The following is a 17,495-nucleotide window of genomic DNA, read 5'->3' on the forward strand; positions in this document are numbered from 1 at the left end:
ATTCTGCCACATACAATTTCGTAAGCAAAACAAGCTAAGTGATAACGATTATACATTTGCAAAATCATAATGAACATAATATCGAATTATACGCATAATATAAGGTAAGTGAGCCCTATTCCGTCTATAAAGGCGAATCCGTCTTTTTGCAAGTACGGGCGTTCTATTTGAAGGACAGCTTCGATAGCTGTATAGGTAAGAAAACGATCCTTTCCCGCCCTCACACCCACCACTACAACTCATGTAAGCCAGGATCAGCAGTGGCACGCATTTTATGACACCGAGCAGTGAAGCTCGGCGAGTCTTAGGGAAAACTAATATGTCATTATCCCGCAACGAAATAAATCAAATAGAAAGATAGGGAGGAGTTGGAAATATTAATTGTCCACTTCCCTCCATAGCAATGCGGGTGCCAAATCATGATCTAAGGAGGCGTTTTAACCTCAAGGATACGGACGTTTACAACTAGATAAGCTAGTTATAAAGCACCACGAATGAAATTAAAAGAAAGGGTCCTATCACATAAGCTGTTAGATTTGATATAGGTAAGAAAGTCAAAAATACCCTATTTACCTATACGTCTACCAAATTTTCCCTTCGTTTAGATCGCCCGTTATTGCAAATAGACGGATTTACCCCACCAGACGGAATTAGGCCCCTTTAATATCATAAAAGATCACGAAAGCATTCATTTGTAAACAAGGCCTTCTATTGTGATAATCATTAGCAACAACGGGTAAATTGAAATAGAGAAGTGTAAATAAGAGTAAATTATGTTACCTTGAATCAGGTTAATAGGTAAACAACTTTAGTGGAATAAATTGTTTTTATTTCTTGATTGTTATAAATTGTTTTTACTGTTTACTACTATACTAAGAAGATAAATTATATTGTAAATAATGTTTAATTGGAATATAGACAGTTCATCAGGCCATCTTACAATATTACAAATGCTAGTGTTTTTTCTACTACCCACTTTTGAAATTGATAGGTCCCAATTGATAGGTCTGCGTAAATATTTATTTGCCAAGTTATTTTGGATACATTTTTTTTTCTTTTGCCTATAAATCATTTGGACAAGGAACTAAACTTTGCCAACTGTGGCGGCATAACTCTACGTTTACAACATCCGCAAAATGATATAACGCTATCCTGTTCTTAGGCCGGGATCGTCTTATGCAACAGGAATTGAAATGGATTATATCCTGCATTGAACTCTAGGATTTCCACCGGAAAAGACAGAAAATGGCTAAAACTTATCGCTGGGCAAAATTACAACTGATCTTATGAGTAAAATAAGTAAAGAGGTAATGTTTGTAAATTTATAAGAATGTTAGTAATGTCTACAAAATTTATAACATACTAGCTTTTGCCTGCAGCTCCACCCGCGTGATAAAGTTTTTCCGGGATAAGTATTTTCCCGGGATAAAAGTAGCCTATAGCACTAAGAATTATTGTAGTTCCTATCAGTGAAATAAATTTAAAATCGATTTTGTAGTTTCTTAGATTGGCGTGTTCAAGCAAAAAAACTCTTCTTCATAAGATAGTATAGATTAAATTATCTCTTGTAATTTACAATTTCTATTTAATTTTGCTATGGGATATCTTTACAACTATAGATATAAATATTGAACATTGAAAACTTATGCACAATGTTATGAAAAAAATACGTAAACACACAATAAGATATAAATTATCATATTAGTTCCAAAATTATGTTTGTAGAGCAATAGAACGTAACAAATTAATTATATCTACACCTTCTTCATTTCATAGATAAATAAACGAAAATTAGGTCTGTAATCTTATCATTCAATGGGAGAAAAGATAATTATTTTTGGCTAATTGTAGTAAGAAAGCCTAAGCCAGAGTTCAATTAACCTTTGCAATTAATGTTATACATTTTAAGCTACAATTTAAGACTTATCCAATGTCCTGACGTTAATTAAAATAGTTTATCAATAAAATATGATGTCTGAATATTCTTAGGTTAACTTAGTATACCAAGTATTCATGCTTTATAAAGCATGTATAAGAAATGAATGTCCCAGTTGTTGAATAGTACCAATTATTATACTTATTTATTTATTTATTTAAAAAAAAAAAAAAATACTAATGAGAATTAGATATATAACAGATGTTATTTAAGTAATCACTATAATCTTACTTATATTATAAATGCGAAAGTTTGTGAATGTGTTTGGATGTTTACATGTTCGTTAGAAGTAAACACAATAATGCCTGAACAGATTTAGGTGGAATTAGGTATATGCATAGGCCACATCCTAAATTAACATATAGGCTACTTTATATTCCAGTAATATTCTCCAATGGGAACTAATTGAATTTTTTAATCAAATCCTTTAAATAGATGGGGCTAGCGTCATAAATCACCATGATTTGGGACTTTAGTAACGGGAAAGGCTTCTGAAGGAGGCAAAACTGCGAGAAAACCTGTCCAAAGATGTAACCTTTGAATGCATTCAATGTACTACATTTGAGACATTATACCTAACAATGATAACAAATATTAAGTACAAATAACACTATTTTTCAATGAATGATTGGACTTTTCCAAGTACTGTAGGTATGTTATTTGAACTCAATTTAATGAATACCTCAATATTTTATATTCATAAAATTTTCCATAGAGAATTCCAGATAACACAAATAATGAACATATACAAATAACCCCAAATATCAAATACTTTCTTATCACCCATTGCTCTACTACACAAACTAACTTATCTCTAAAGCAATTTCTGACTTGTATGTTTGTTTACGCAATGCTGATTATTTTATCTCCGCTTGGTACATATTATGGAGTTATTGCCACTAGAATAATTAACTATTAATAATTAACATGATTATATTGTTTCATTTATTACCAAATTAAACAAGAGTTATTGTCATTATTAGATTAACTTTATACATTATAGTTCGGCTGAAGAAATGGAGATTAAAAACTGCAATATGACTGAAATACGTTCATGTGAAACCTTTTGAAAATTATTTTGTCAATCCATATAAGTATATTTAACTAGGTCACTATTTACTTTGTAAGCGAAATAAAACAATTTGTGTTATACAGTTTTATATAACTAGCAAAAATGTTGGTGACTCAGCTTAACTTTGAAGAGTAGGTAATAATCATTTATAACGGAGTAATATTAAATCATGTTAAAAAAATTGCTTAAAAGGGTTGCAAGTAGTACGTATTTGGAGACTACAATACTAATAATAGTAACTCCTGGGGGTGTGTAATTTGTAGTCAGAACCGATGACATTTACACTTCTAACAAAATAAAGCAAAATGATACTCACTCACTGTTTTCCTTGGTCTTCTCAACATGTTTCTTAATGTCGGCCAGCGAAGAGTCCAGTCTGTTGAGGAACTCATCAAAGGACTTCTTCTCATCAGGGCTTCCCGGCGAGAAGTCCCTGTCTCTAGTAGGCATGCCGGCGATGGATGCGCGGTGGTTCGGCGGCGCCATCTCCGTCACCCGCTCACCATTCTCATAGAAAGGAGACTCCTTCGTCACGGGAATCAATAAATACTCGCGCAAAAACAAACTGTCCGTTGCGAACAAACGGTTAGCCCGTCTAATTTTCTCCATCTAAAACAAACACAGATGACAATCAGCTAACAACGAATACTAATACACACAAAATACGCACACTGAATCCTGGTTATTAGTACACTTACGGTAACACCATATTTGAGCGCGAGGCCTTGCAGCGTATCACCTTTAACCATGACATGCTTAATATATTCCTCGTTCCTCTTCATGTGGTTACACGTACTGCCGTATTTTTTAAGAGGACGAGCGGATTCCCGAATTGCCACTCTTTCGTCGAACAGACGTTCCTCCTCCATTTTTGACGTATGCGAAAGTGACAGCTTATGAATAATGAATGTAGGTGAATAAAATGACAGTGTTACCGAAATGAAGTTAGTTGCAATCTTATGCCAGCCAGTGCAATGACCTAAGCATTCGGATACACAAAATCTTTTCTAAACGTGCTTTATAATTTTTGCTGCCATCTATAATTCTACATAAACTTTAAAGGTTTCTATGTTAAACAACAGATGGCACTAATATAGCAAAAGCAATTATATTTATTTTATACACTTATAGATGGCGCTCGAATACACTTTCATTACAAACGAAACATCGACCGATCATACCACTTTTCCATTCACTCAGCCGAGTGAACAAGTCAGTGCTCAGTAATCAGTTCATTCTTTTCATTCAGTCTCACTTTGCGTCGTGGAGGAGGTGGTTTTGCGTTGTGTGATTCAAATACAACTGTAACTAGTAATTTGTAAATTAATGTGAATACTTATTTTTTTGTATTATACCGTGTTTTGTCTACAGTTTGACCTTTGTGCTATAGTACAATTTATTATGATGTGCAGTTTATTGGATTTTTATTAATGGTTTGTGTACATACACATGTGATCAATACTTGATCGAAAAAAAATCATTGATGAGGGTAAGTATGAATGAAAACGTTGCTAAAAATATTGTTATTAATTCGGCGATATGTTGTTTTGCACAGCGCTTCATGTTAGTTGTTGCCCCCGTCCGGCGCACCCGCCCCAAACCCTATTGCGAAAAATACATTAACAGCGTGAGGGTTGTAGCCCGGGCCGCACCAACTGACACACGATTATTTTATTACGGAGGGGTAATTTTTTTTGCAAATGTAAAACAAGCCAGTTTAATTTTTTGCTAAGCAAGTTTCGATAAACGATATAATTTAGCGGAATTTGCGACGAGTTATAATCTAATAAAACTGAACCCTTTACTCAGACTTGTTGATCTACATATTGATTATTATTAGACCTTAATCGGTGCGGACAATACTAGAACGTTTACCTGTATTAATTAAGGAATATATATTATTTTAATTTTATAATCGTCAAGTTAATTAACCAATTTAGGTACGTACCTTCATATTACGATCAATCGATTATATACCCTTATTACTCGTTATAAGTAACAACCGTTATTCCGAACCCGAGCCCTTTTATTGCGTCGCACTTTCGTTTTGTGATTAAAAGCACAAGAACACATGTTTGTTCGTTTGATAAATACCTACGTACCTAATCAGTGTGTTTGATTTATCGCTACATTCACCCTATTATTGAAAGGTTGTAAAGGGCTGTTCTTGTCGACTTGATTAGTAGGTAAGTTTACCTACCAGCTATTTTTAGGCGAGAGTAAATCAAGTATAAGTTAGATCAATAATAGTCATAAAAACTGGGTACTACTTAGCCGTTTACTAAAATAAGGATTCAAGTACCTACTTAAAACTCGTGTCCGCTCAAAAAAAATAAATAAAAAAATCTTCAACGAACGAAGTTAAAACTTAAACCCAACAAAAATGCATTCGAAACATTCCAAAACGTGAACTCATAAATCATAACTAAACGCCCCCGCGTTATGTTAGGGGTTTGTTATTGTTACCGAAAGAGAAAAAAACTGCGCATGAGTCAGCGTGGAACGGAACTCGTTTCGAGCGTGACACTGACAGGACTTCTCGAGATCGTTTAGTCATGTAGGGCTGACATCCGTCAGGGTTTCCGTGGATATGACCTGGATTGTATGACGTCAAAAGAACGGGGTTAAAATGAATTAAGTAATCATTTTTCTGACACCCGTCAAAATTCCGCGGTTTTAATATGTTTATTACAAGTAATTACCTTTCTGAACTAGTAAGTAAGTACTTAAATTAGAAACATATCGGACTTAAATTTATTGAACGATTACCAATAAAAAACCGTTTGTAGTTTCGATTTTCAAACACTAACAAACGCTGACTTATTTGAACATACTACGTTCCGAGAAAATCAACTTTTACTCATATGTACTACCTCAAGGTCTAAACATGTCCGTTGTCATTACACAAGATGGCGAGCCTCGCCATGACTCAGAACTCAAGACTCGACCTCCGTGGAATCCCTGTTATCTAGTTAGATTAGTGGTGATTAAAGATGACGCTATACTACAGGTACCGTTATACCTGTAAAGGAAGTCATTAACTAGTTCAAGAATTTTGTGATGACTAATGGCATGTTATTATTTAATTTTGTGATTACTGATAAGTAACGAGCTTCCGTTGGCTATGTCGAGATTAAAATCAATTGAGTTTTACGGATGCATAAGAATTTTTTGGACATCTGTCTAATTTCTAGTAATCTCATACGAGAATTGAATAATAGTTTACTAAAGATGATAATCTTATAACCTTCCGTTTGCTTTGGTATTGTAAAAAATCCATGATATTTATGTAGTACATTTCAACAGTTTGTTCAAGTTATTACTTCAAAGGGTTGTGTAAACAAAAACAGTGCTTCAAAACCCGAAAACAAAGAAATGAAATTGTTTTCTACAACTCAAATTGTTTAGTCTTTCTGTATCAATAAAACCACGAAATTACTCCGTAAACTAAATAAGACGAAGCAATTTATTATTCTTTAAAAAGGTTTGTTGTTGATAAAGTTCGGGAGAATTTGCTCAACTTAGATCACACAAGAAATTCCTACGTAGAATAGCCGGTTTAGGCATTTACATTCTAGATCTACATAACGGAAGACGGACTTGGTGATTTGTAAAGATCAATCAGATAAAAAAATAAGAGCAACAAACGTTGAATTTTTTCTCTGAAGTGGTTGAACTTTACAATATAGACATCTCAATGGCAAAGGGTATTTTTATTCAAAAAGTAAAAGAAGGCAAAAGAAGAAAAATGTCTTAGCCAACATATCGCGGCCAATTCAATCGAAAACAAAAACTAAGACAAACGTAAATAAACGTAAAAGGGAAGCCAGTAGGAATCGGTTTGTATGGACACTTCGCCACTAATACATCGTCCCATTTTAGGGGATTAACTAATAGCTATTATAATCATCACGTTACTAGAGTAATAACTGATTGATTTAACCCTGTAACAATCTTTAACTTAAAAAAAGCTTTCAAACATTTTTTAATTACTTTGAATGACGAGAAGAGCTTACCGTTCGTCTGATGGTAAGCGATACGACCGCCAAGAAACAGAAGAAACACCATCCATCACCTTAAATTATAAAGTTTTGTTTGGTATTCCACTGCGGTCGCCATCCAGAGACATGGAGATGTTAAGTCTTATTATATCTAGTAGTTACACTGGCTTCAATTACCTTCAAACCGGTACCTACCCAGGCGGTAGTTATATATTCTGTAGAACAATTGGTTTTCAATGCATCGTTCTTTAAATACGAAATTTCAATTTACCAATAAGCGTATAAACGCGGGCTCATTCTCTACAAGTCCTTTTAATTAAACAAACAAGCCACCGGACACCGTGCTAAACAATGAAATTCCTTTAAACTGGTAATACAATATGTTAAGGTAGAGTACGTATTATGGAACATTTTTTGTGATGGGTTAGAATATTGCCACAAGTTAGGAACTTTTTAAAAATATTTTTCTTAGTAATGACATGCTTTTCTACATATAACTTTTCTTGGATGCTATGGAACGGGGAAAGTTTTTGAGCCCGCAGAATGTTAGTACGTCGTGTTGCGGTATTTTCTATTACAGAAATATAGCCTCATAAGTTTAATCGAAAGTGCATAGCTGTAATCTACGATTTATTACTTTTTAAACATTAGCTTTATAATATAACTAGCTTTTGCTCGCGGCTCCGCCCGCGTTATGCAGTTTTTCAGGCTAAAGTTTTCCATTATAAAAGTAGTAGTTTCGCGGGAGCCTATGTTCTTCCCAGGGTTTCATACTGTCTCCATACCAAATTTCATCTTAATACGTTGGGTTGTTTTTGAGTTTAAGACGTTCAGGCAGACGGATGCAGCGGGGGACTTTGTTTTATAATATATTTTTAGAACTTTTTAAAAGGAACAATCCCGTCATACATCATTGTTGCATAACTTTAACCATTTACGCAGCGCACGCGACGGAAGCTCTCAAAACTAATAAATTGTCCCCGTATTTGCAACATGTTTCATTACTGCTCCGCTCCTATTGGTCATAGCGTGATGATATACAGCCTATAGCACCCAACAAATAAAGGGCCATCCAACACAAAACGATTTTTTCAGTTCAAACTGGTAGTTCCTGAGATTAGCCATTACTGCTCCGCTCCTATTGGTCATAGCGTGATGATATATAACTTAGAGCACTCCACAAACAAAGGGCTATTCAACACAAAAATATTTTTTCAGTTCGAATCGGTAGTTCCTGAGATTAGCCATTACTGCTACGCTCCTATTGGATATAGCGTGATGATATATAGCCTATAGCACTCCACGAACAAAGGGCTATCCAACGCAAAAATATTTTTTCAGTTTGGACCGGTAGTTCCTGAGATTAGCCATTACTGCTCCGCTCCTATTGGGTATAGCGTAATGATATATAGCCTATAGCACTCCACGAACAAAGGGCTATCCAACGCAAAAATATTTTTCAGTTTGGACCGGTAGTTCCTGAGATTAGCCATTACTGCTCCGCTCCTATTGGGTATAGCGTGATGATATATAGCCTATAGCACTCCACGAACAAAGGGCTATCTACCGCAAAAAGAATTTTTCAGTTTGGACTGGTAGTTCCTGAGATTAGCCATTACTGCTCCGCTCCTTTTGGGTATAGCGTGATGATATATAGCCTATAGCACTCCACGAACAAAGGGCTATCCTACGCAAAAAGAATTTTTCAGTTTGGACTGGTAGTCCTGAGATTAGCGCGTTCAAACAAACAAACAAACAAACTCTTCAGCTTTATATAATAGTATAGATATAGATTTCACTATATTTTGTGAAGGCTAACCTACCTACGTAATACAGATAGAAGTAACATCAACAAACAACTCACGTCCTACTGGCGAGATGCAAGCCGTAATTGAATTTTCGTTTTGTAGCGTTGGATTCTAAAACGCAGTCATCCGTGTCCGTTCGACGGTTTAAAATCTGCCTTTGACGCAATGGATTTACCATTAAGGGCAACTGGGAATGCAATTGTTAGCTATTGTATCACCGCTTACTTTCCGTCAAAACTGTACAGCATGGATCTTCTGCTGGAGCGATTTGACACAAGATCTCATCAGCGTTATGAACCAACTAGAAAGATCCATGGCCGATGTGAGCATCGACTTGCAAGTCCCCGGTAACCCGACACGTTACATAACAGGTCATCAGAACGGGTAGTAAGTGGGCCGATGACTGTGCAGGTCGTGTGACGTCATTACCTGAATGGCACATGGTGTTGCGTTAGACGGGGCTTGTGCGTGGCGGGTCAATGGTAGAGATCGCGGGTTCGATTTTTATTTGAAGGATTATTGTAAAGTATTTGTCGCGGATAAAAACATACATTATAATGGCCATTCTATTTAGAGGTTAAACATTTTCCTTGGACAAAGAACTACATACTTGTGAATTCTTCATAGGAATTTTAAAGGGATGTGAAGTCTGCTAACCTGCACTAAGCCAACGTGGTGGACTATGGCCTAAATCCTCTCAGTACAGAAGACACGTGCCCAGCAGTGGGCAGTATATGTCTAATAATAGGCTGATATTATTAAATATTAAGACTTTGTAGATTTTGATATTATCTAATGCAACAGAAGCTCACTTCAGCTAATCTATAATAACCAATCTAAGTTCAATGACATAAGATTTTTTTTCACCTAGACCATTCGGCGCGTGAATGGCAGCAACACGAAAACAAAACCCAAAAGAGTTACTCAACTCCTTTTGTCAGGAGAGAAACTGCAGGCGTCATTATAAATAGGTGAGAGCAATAAACAAACCTGCGAACGTGATCTCTTGGTTAAAAACATTTGGTGGGCTGTAAATCACATTTACAGTTGGATAAAAGGTTTGTTACAGCTGGAGTGATGGTAATGAACACGAGACAAACATGTTGTGTATTAAAAGTTTTGTTTTAGTGTGACTTTAATTCAAAGGAAATTAGACCTTAAAAACATTATTAAAATATGTGTCAAACAAAAATTTTAAATTAATTATATAACATTTTGAAATTGAGTTTCGTGAAACATCCTAGCTTTATACAAATTACAGCAGTAATTTATCTTATAGATAAAAATCTAAGAATTTAAACTATGCCAATCAACTTTGCCTTTTGAGACGAATTTTTGTATGATCTTCAAATATTTGTTCAATGTCTCGGATTGATGGCAATTCCGCGAGACTATGGTTGTTAGTTATACAAAGACCTTAAGCAGTACAGTTTAGATCGGATATTCATATCAGGACCGAACTCCGAAAGCTACTGCCTACTACCAATTGGTCAGATGTCACAACGTCCTTATATAAATACAAAAATATAATATTTATAAAACATAATATGCTAATATGCGCATTAAAAACGTGCAAATCACCATATGGAAAAAAATATGAAATACTAAATTGTGCTCGCGGCTTCGCCCGCCTGAACGAGTCCGAAATATTTTTTTTGCTACTTACTTGATATGTATCATTATATTATGACCAAATTATACAAAATCACTATAAATTGTAGCCTAAGTGTTATTCTGATGTATAACCAATATTACTGTAAAGTTTCATCCAAATCCGCTCAGTAGATTTTTCGTGAAAGAGGAACAAACATACATGCATACATCCTCACAAACTTTCGCATTTATAATATTAAAATGATTTTACATTAGCGTTTTGTTATTTCACGGTAGATTGAATATCCGTCGCATAAGCACAAAATTTTTTCATGACAATCTTCCCAATGTCCGCTCTATATCTTAGAACTCTGATTGTATAACATACCTTATAGAAGTAATACTGCGAGCCTTATTTATGTGTTTACTTTCTCACGGAGCATTGAAGCGCAATGTATGTCGAGTGGTAACGATCCCGGCTTGTTTTAAACACTATTCTTTCAATGCGGTAATGGTCTTAATTTAGATGTGTTACGAATTGTCAGGTGTTAGTGTCTGTATAGGGGACCGGCCTATGCTTGATTTTTGTACATTATTCTATATGTAATGGCTTTTAATACGAAAAGAAGCACGTCTGCGAAAACAGCATAAAAATTGGTTAAAAAATGAGCGAGTAATTCATATTTAAAATATTGTGACGTGCAGAAGTGGGCACGATGTGGGGATATCGCTTCATCTTCTTCTTTCGCACGCGTCGTAATTCCCGATGACGTCACATGTGGATATTTTGTCTCTTTTCTGTATCTTGTTAACTACCCTTTCCACCGAAATTCAAAGACTTATAACTTGTTGATTTTTTACCGGATTTTAATAATTCCTTTTGTGTTATAATTTATATAACGTAAATATTTGATAATAGTAAAGAACAAAAATGAGTCCGGTACCCTATTGTATTGTTTTACCTGAAATATAAATAGAAATCCTTTATTGCAGAATGTATAACTTAATATACAGGTGGATTTCAAATATAAAAAATCTATTACATTCTACCGGGATAGGTACCGATGTGCGATACTAATTTAATACCTGGCTGCATGGGAAAAGATAGTTAATTATTTTCGAGTAGAAATGTATTTGTTGGGACTTGACGCATGGTGTCGGCAACTAATCGATACGCCTTTAATTCGCTTTTAACTTAAATATCAATGTAATTACAAGCTATAGTATTTTTTTTTCTAGTCATTCAGCAATTGTCTATACTGCAATGCTTAAGAGTTTATTTGTATGTTTAAACGCGCTAATCTCAGAAACTATTACATCGATTACTTTTTTTTTCACTAATATGAAGCTACATTACCCCTGAGTACTATAAGCTACTTTTATCCCAGGAAAATATAAAACGGGACTATTATCCCGGCAAAACTTTTTCACACGGGCCGAGCCGCGAGTACAAGCTACTAAAATATATGCCGATGATTCTTTTGCAGCATAACTGCATCAGCTACTACTTTTACATAATCACAACAGATATGTATAAGATCTCTGACACAACAGTTAAGAAAGCAAAGGTATGACAAAGACAATCTTGACATACAGCCGGTGAGACGCCTAGGGCGGGGTCGCAGTCGTGTCCACCGACCCTTTCATTATACCAGATATTATCTACCACGACAGCCATTAATAACCTGTCCTTATAGAATACGTTGACCTTTGGTAAGGTTATTGTTGCGAGATTGGATTGTTTGGATATAGACGCGAGAAGTGGACAGGGTCTAGATCAGAATAGAGCATGCAACAGTTTTTATATTGAAAGTTGGTTGATGGATTTCGTTTTACAAAAGCATTGTTGAAATTTTAGTTTGATAAGCTATCATAGTTCTGCGGCACGACTTTACCTAAATAGTTTTTAGCAGTGGCGAAAGGTGAAATATGCATCAATGCGGTAAGCAAATCGTTTTGATGATAATTAGATTCTACAGAAATCGTACAAAAAGGAAAGCCATCAGGAATCGGGTTATATGGACCCTTAGAGCCACTGGTTTTTAATCTTCCCAAGTCAGAAGACAGATGTTCAGGTATGTAATATTGAAATCGTGTTATCTTTTACCTCAGTTTAGAGTCAAAATTCGAAAGCCGTTCCTTAGTTGTCCCTTTTATCTAAATAGATAAGTAATACAAAATTAAAAGTCTTTGTTATGTCACGTTGCAACGGTTTGTGACATTGATTGCATAAATTATACACAATGTTGAGAAAAGCCGGGGAAAAAGCGAGTTTGTAAATAATACCGGTGCCTCGTCTGCCGCCTGTCTGACAAGCTAAGGGATAAAGTTGCCTCTAAACGGTTCCCAGCGGCCTTCGCAACACTTAAATGAATTATTCACCGCTAGCAACATTAAAACAGGATTACCTGTTTGTAGCTGGTCATTTTACTGTAACTGTGTCATTCTATATTTACATTTTTGATGTCATAAAGATAATGCAGTTGGAGGTAAACTTATAACACTAAGGATAGCACAATAAACTAAATAAGCTATGAATGTTTTTGTTTAGAAAAGGCAGTTCAGCTCCAAAAAGAAACTCATTTTTAGAGCTGATTCCTTTTATTTGGAATTAGTTAACTAAGCAGGAGTAATTTGGACTAATGAGAGACGTCTTGCATTAACAGATATTGTAGCTCGCTCGCAGCCCCGTCTGTATGAAAGAGATTTTCCGAAATAAAAGCCCCGCTATATATTTTCCCGGGAATAAGCAGTCTATGTCAGCAGGGTCTTAAGCTTATCTCTATGCCAAATTTCATCGGAATCGAGTAAGTGGTTGTACCGTAAAAAGTAAGACAGATTTACATTTATAAATATGGATGAATAATGTGACAAAATTGATGTTTATCAAGAAATGACGAGTACATAGTAATTTATTAATTCATAAATTAATTACACAATTAAAATAGTCACTACCACTCTGATAAAATTTGAACATAATTGAAAACATACGCAATACTCTTAAACCTAATCGAAGAGGCCGCACGGTGCATACCTGGCGCAAAAGTACCCATGAGGGACAAATCAGAGGTTTTCTAAATTCTATTGTACAGAGCTACTAAACCTTTGCACAGAATATGAAACATCAAAGATTCAATTCAAACTTTTGCCTAATTACATCCTACCTGGTGCGGTGTTGTCAAGTAGACAGATGTTCGAACCCCACCCGCAACAGGTGTACACGCGCCTTGATTTTTTTACAAGCCCGACCCACCGCCTCTTCAGATAAAAACTATTCATTTGGAAGGAAGTGGTTACCTCTGAATAATAACTAAAGCCATTACTTGCTCGAGTTCTGTTCAGTACAAATGAAAATGTCGCACGTCAAAGGTTTTGTGCAGACAGCGCGTTTTTAAAGTTTACTGGTTTGTGTAACTTCTGTGATATGAGAGGCCGCGTGTTCAATTCCCGCATGTATAAATATTAATTCGGAGCCAAGGTGCTATGGGCCGAAATTCACCTTGTGATTCTTAATACTCTGAACACAACAAAGTGGCTCGTGTAGGGTTAGGTAACTTTTGTGTACATTTATTTATGACGTCATTTATTTGCTTTCTTGTTCGTACAGGTATAATTTTGCGCTAGTACATGTTCACATTTTGTACACCCATTTTTTATTTAACATTCCGCAGCTGCGATCATTTCGGAGGTGTGCGAAAGAAGTAGCAAATACTTCTTGTTGTGAACTTTAGTTGTATGTTAAATATTGCTAATAGGCGATGCGCAAGCGCATCATTTAAAGCGTTATAATCGGGCGTACACTTTTCTCACTGTACTTTATAAAAATTGGTTATTATATTTTATACCAATGTTGTAGAAATAGTTTCGTTTGTCTTCATTTCCGTCTGCTACGCACAAACAACTTTAAGGTAGTAAAAAACATGTTTTTTCCTGTACTGCTGTTGTAATCAGTTAATTATTGCAAGTTGATATCAATTATTTTAGCTTGAAGGATTTAATTACCTTACCTATAAATAGGTCAGCCTCGGTTTACCCAATAAGCAAACCCGTTGACGGTAACATCAATATATAATTTGGTAATTGCAGCATCTCAACATACAGTACACCTTTGGCTGATTTTTTACGCGTTTAATAAACGAGTGATATCAACCAGTTTTCAAGATGGTAGCAAGATGTATCGACATTATCGACATAGCTAGGGCCGGTGTGCATTTCGGGATCTGCAGCTGCGTATCATTTTGTATTTTTTGCCCGCTCCGTGGCAGACATCGATTTGCAATTTTCGATCGAGCGGACCTTTGCCGCTACCTGGCGTCGAATATTTCTTGCACTTTTACAGTATAATGCGTTTTTTATGTTGCACCTGTTTGTAATGTAATTATTTTGGTGGTATTAATGGATAAGTAGAGATATCGAACCACAAATTACCACATGGTACAACGAAGTATTAATAATTCGCGATTGAAACCGTTACTTGCCTTTTAATGTTGTTCAAAGATTTAACGCACCAACGAAACAATCTAGCTCAATCGCTTAAGAGTCCTCCCCGAGCAATCGGCCTTGAGTAATTCGGTGCATACTTGACGCGCGAGTTTCGGGCGAGGATATGCAGTTATACAAATAATTTCTTTAAATAATCAATTTTAGGTCGTTTTGAAAAATTTAAACTAACAAAATATTCTTTATTAAATTGTCTATTTAATAGTACTTAGGTAGTCAATTAAAATTATGTGCGTAGTAGTAATGTAAATACTTTAGGGGAAAATCCACAGAAACAATGACTTTAGTAGGATTTTCATTATGGAGTTAACGAAAAGAATATACACATTAAAAAAAATTAAACACTGAAAAGTAAAGAAAATATATTGCAGAACTATGATGTTTATTTGTTTTTCTATATGCATTGTAAATTCATTTTAAAACTACGGTAAATAAATAACACGACTTTTAGCTTGCGGTCGGACTTCACTAAACGCAGCCCATTCCCTACAGTCTCTTTGCAGTCAAAGCAATCTCCGTGGCGGAATAGCGGACGCCTGCTAATGGCTTCTGGCACGTCAAGCTATGAAGATACCACAGTAATATCCCGTTTCAAGGGAGTGCTGAATATGCATGTTATTTAAAATCCGCGTTGTTATTTGATTAGGATGTTTGTGTTGGTATTTGTTTCTTTAACTTAATTATATCTTGAAATATCCGTTGAGGGAATTAGGTTAGCTATCTGTAGAAGAGTAAAGTCGCAGTCAACGAGAGTGCTATATTTGCATTTTATATTAAATCCGCGTTGTACTTTGATTCGGAAGTTAGTGCTGCGTTTTGTTTCTTTAACTAAAAAAAATCTGTTGTGGTAGATAAGTCAGCTATTTGTGTATGATTCGATAAAGTCTAAACAGCTAAACCGAAAGTGATCAATACATTAATATTTGTAGTGAAAAAATTTTCAAAATCGGTTAAGTAGTTCCTGAGAGCGCGTTCAAACAAACTTCAGATTTACATATTAGTATACATAGAATTCTGTTTCGTCTGCTTTTCTGTATTAGTATTACTTCGAAAGCTTTTAGCTTCATAACCACTCCCTTATTAGAATCGCTAGCTATACATTATTATAGTTTAGTTTTAATAATACTTACTGAATAAATGTATGGCGAATTCTAATAATAATTTAAAAATGTCTTTGAATGTATTAAAAACTTTGACGCCATTCAGAAGTAACTCTTTATTTTCCAATTACCGCGGTAACCCGTTCTCTAGTAGCTTGGATTTGCCTTAACCGTGCGGAGGTGGTAACGCAGTTGTCTCTTTTCTAAACACCGACAAACGTTACATTCTTGCTGCTCTTTAATTAACTATCAGGTAAAAGTGTGACTGATTAAAGTTGTAGATTTTTGTGCTATTTAATTTTTATAGATATAGGTACAATGAGATGTCCAAGGTGATTTTTTTTCTATGACTACGTTGTTAGCCTGGTAAGGAGTAAGGACAGAGACGCTTTAGGCGCTCGGGAGCCTTGGAAAATAAACAACCATGCTGAGGGCAACCCACTAACGGGTTACCAACCTCGGCTCAAGAGGGTCATTGGAAGAGATACCAACGATTATGGATAAAGCTAAATATTTACAATTTTTTTAACAAATATCGACAATATGTTTCATACTATGTAGCTATTCCTACAAACTACTCTATCGGAAAATGAGGTGTTATTAATCTCATATTTTTTGTGTTTTTTTGTGCTTATATATCTCTATCCTATGCTATCCTCTTACTTCCACAACACTAAGTTAGCAAGAAGCCACAGATCACCAAATTTTATGACCAGACGGAACACAGCGTCGAGCCAAACTGTTTATAAATATAGCTTTAATTCGAATTAAGTAGACGCATTTGAACCGAGATAAGTGCGGATGCGACATGTCTGAACAAGTTTGGGTTGAGGTGGAAATTCTGCGTCGCTCTTGTCTAAATTTAGATCTGTTGAGATTTCATCACTAGATGTTTTGGGATTCGTTTGCTATATTAATAATGATTACTTACTAGATTTTTCAGGGATTCGTTTAGTAAATTTATTTTATTTATCGTTGGTTATTCTAAAGGTGATGAAGGTTTCTTTATTTTTCTGGACTACTATATCGACGGGTGGAAGGATAAATGACTTAAGTGAATTTTTTTACGACATTAAGTTTCATATATATTTCAAATCAGCACATTTGTCTATATTCTTTTAACTTTGTTAAATTTAAAAAAACCCTCGCTTCAGTTAATTAACCGTCGATATGTAAATAGTTTTAAAATAGATTCAAAGACTTTGCTCAAGTTTTGTATACTTAATTCATCGTACTACCCTGAGAAATAAGTAAGTAAAAGACATTTTTTCCACGTCATTTACATTTAAACAACTTAAAGCATTCATTTTATATTATGCACCTGGTAATACTTTTTTTTTAAATTTAAACCCACTGTCGCACAAGCAGTAACGTTAAATGCAATGTGTTAGCTTCGCTGTGTAAACACATACATTTGCATTGTCACTAATTAGATAAGATTTTGTTACCAATTATCCACAAGGGAAATAACTCGGTAAGTTAAAC

General features: G+C 35.1%; 1 protein-coding gene across 1 annotated transcript; it reads right to left on the bottom strand.

The window, feature by feature from the left end:
- Positions 1-3,296: 3,296 nt before the first annotated feature.
- LOC119189227 (lysM and putative peptidoglycan-binding domain-containing protein 2-like) lies at positions 3,297-3,930 on the bottom strand. Its single transcript, XM_037438315.1, has 2 exons — positions 3,707-3,930; positions 3,297-3,617 (listed from the first exon to the last, which is right to left on the bottom strand). The coding sequence occupies exons 1-2, from the start codon at positions 3,875-3,877 to the stop codon at positions 3,321-3,323; spliced, it is 468 nt and encodes a 155-aa protein (XP_037294212.1). The 5' UTR covers positions 3,878-3,930; the 3' UTR covers positions 3,297-3,320.
- Positions 3,931-17,495: the final 13,565 nt, after the last annotated feature.

The sequence above is a fragment of the Manduca sexta genome, chromosome 13, assembly GCF_014839805.1.
Source record: "Manduca sexta isolate Smith_Timp_Sample1 chromosome 13, JHU_Msex_v1.0, whole genome shotgun sequence".
NCBI classification, from domain to species: domain Eukaryota; kingdom Metazoa; phylum Arthropoda; class Insecta; order Lepidoptera; family Sphingidae; genus Manduca; species Manduca sexta.